Below are 2,223 nucleotides of genomic sequence, written 5' to 3' on the forward strand. Positions count from 1 at the left end.
GCCCCTGAAGAAGCTGTGACTCTGGGCAGTGTGTGCTGGAGCAGTTCGTGTGTGAGGGAGCTGACTGTGGGCTGACCCAGATTGGACTTTTGAGGACTTTTTCCCCATGGAAAAGGGGCCACGTGGAAGCAGAGAGAGACACTGGGCTGAGCTTTTCCTACTCCTGAGGGCACATGGTGTGAAAACCGACTGCAAACCCCCACTCCCATCTCCCTTCGCCTCAAGGCAAAGTGGGAAGGGGAAGGTGAAGAAACCGGGAACAAAGCTGAGCCCAGGAAGAAGGGAGGGGTGGGGGGAAGGTGTTTTGACTTTAACATCTGGTTGTGTATCCCATTGTTCTACTCTGATGGTGGTAATGAATTAAAATTGTTTTGCTTTTACTCCTTATGATGAGTCTGTCTTTTGCCTGTGACCTGTTTAAGTGGTGAGAAGCCCTCCCAGTCCTTATTTTGACCAGCCCTTTTTGGGGCATCGTGGTGCTCAGTTATGCACTGGGCCTAAACCACGACAATCAGCAATGGAAAAGTACTTACAAAGTGAGGGGAGAACCTCCTGTCGAACTCACGCTGAGCTAAGATTCCTCCCTGCCCAGGAGCACTCGTGAAACCAACCTGAAAAAACATCAGGGGAGAAAGATTTGCCACCTTTCCTTCTTGTAACAGCACACGCAGGGACACGCATCATCCCCTAACAAGAGCTCCAAGAGCAGAGGCAGGCGTCTCTGCTGTCCGATTTGGGCAAGGATGCTATAAATGGTCAACTCACCACAACCTGTCCCCCCTCCTGCGCCAGGTACGTGATGGTAGCAGAGGTGAAGTTGAAGTACCCAGCTTTGAGAGGCCGCAGGACCACGGTGTGGGACACGTTACTCGCTCTGGGAGGCGGAATTAAGGCAAATGGTCGCACTTCATCAAAGTAAGATGGGTAAAAAAAGCCTCAAACCAGGTGGAAAAGTCATTCCCACTGACAGATCCAGTCCTGGCGAGCTGGAATTTCAGTGACAACGAATACAGACAGGAGAAACGTGGAAGGATACGGAGCGATCCTGTCCCACTTGACGTTGAGCATCCCAGAGACGATGCCAAAATCTTCTGGGGGGAAGGAATCATCTGACAGCTCCACATCTAAAGCAGCACTAAATGCAACAAGGATTAAAACAGTCTTAGATTTAGCATTGCACCCATGGGGGATGGCACCAAAGAGGGATGGCAGCTCCTAACGGATAATTCAGCAGCTGGAAAAACTGATTTTTGAAATGCAAAAGGGCACCATGAGAGGATGGGGAGGAGAGTCAAGGTGTATTACACGGAGGGGGCAGAAAGAGAAGGCAAAGCTAAGAGAAGCTGCAAAAAAAAAAAGGGAATTAGATGTGAAAAAGAGCTCCCAAAGCCAAGAAAGGGAGGCTACTGCATGGGGAGCAGAGTCACAAGCCACAGAACTAACTACACCATTCGGGATCAACAGCTGGAGCAGCCATGAGGTGAAAATAGGGAACGGTGAAAGCAGAGACAACGGAAGAGGAAGAAAAAGGCAAATTACAGGGTCAAGCACTGGTGGGATGGAGGCTGGAAATAGTCTCATACCCTGCAGACAGACAGACAGACAAGGAGAAGCCTGGACCAGGCTCACCTGGAGCCAACATTGTAGATGTTGTACTGTAAAGTCAAGTCCTTGCCCTCCACCGCGTATCTGTTTAGGAGAGATTTGGAGGCCAGGAGCCTGGCGCCTTCCTCACAGTGGGCCACGTAAAGCAGGGCAAACACGGCAAGAATCTGGAGCTTCATCTGCAAGCAGAAGAAAATTAAAAGTTCTGATCTTCTCAGAAAGCACAAGCTCCTCATTTCCAACATTTGTTATTCCCAGCTACTGAGGTGCTACCGACTCCCTCCTGCTTTTGGTCCCCGCTTTCAGGCCACGTGTCCCAGCTTCCCCAAGCCCAACATCTCTGGAGCTGCCCTGCTAACACGGAGACCAGGCTGTCATTATATCCACTACCACTTAGGAAACTTGTGGTTTTTAATGCAAAAACTGCTCATATGTCTGAGCCTGCTCTCTATGGCAGAAGACCCTTCCCTCCCCTCCGTACGCCCCTGCTACAGCCTCCACACCACCCTCCTGCACCCCCACAACGCCCAGAGACCCCCAGGTAAGCTCAGAGCCATTGCTCGCCTGGTTTCACCCTGGATATTAGGAAGAATTTCTTGACTGAAAGGGTTAGCAGGG

The 2,223-nt window shown here is 50.8% G+C and overlaps 1 protein-coding gene across 1 annotated transcript in view; it reads right to left on the bottom strand.

The window, feature by feature from the left end:
- SSR2 (signal sequence receptor, beta (translocon-associated protein beta)) overlaps positions 1–1,784 on the bottom strand; it is a 2,749-nt gene extending 965 nt beyond the window's left edge. The window contains exons 1-4 of the mRNA XM_010192776.1: positions 1,630–1,784; positions 1,037–1,135; positions 766–874; positions 534–611 (exon numbers count right to left, since the gene is read on the bottom strand). Coding sequence (XP_010191078.1) covers positions 534–611; positions 766–874; positions 1,037–1,135; positions 1,630–1,784 — 441 coding nt within the window. The remainder of the gene's footprint in view (positions 1–533; positions 612–765; positions 875–1,036; positions 1,136–1,629) is intronic.
- Between the last annotated feature and the right edge of the window lie 439 nt (positions 1,785–2,223).

The sequence above is a fragment of the Mesitornis unicolor genome, unplaced genomic scaffold, assembly GCF_000695765.1.
Source record: "Mesitornis unicolor isolate BGI_N332 unplaced genomic scaffold, ASM69576v1 scaffold6499, whole genome shotgun sequence".
NCBI classification, from domain to species: domain Eukaryota; kingdom Metazoa; phylum Chordata; class Aves; order Mesitornithiformes; family Mesitornithidae; genus Mesitornis; species Mesitornis unicolor.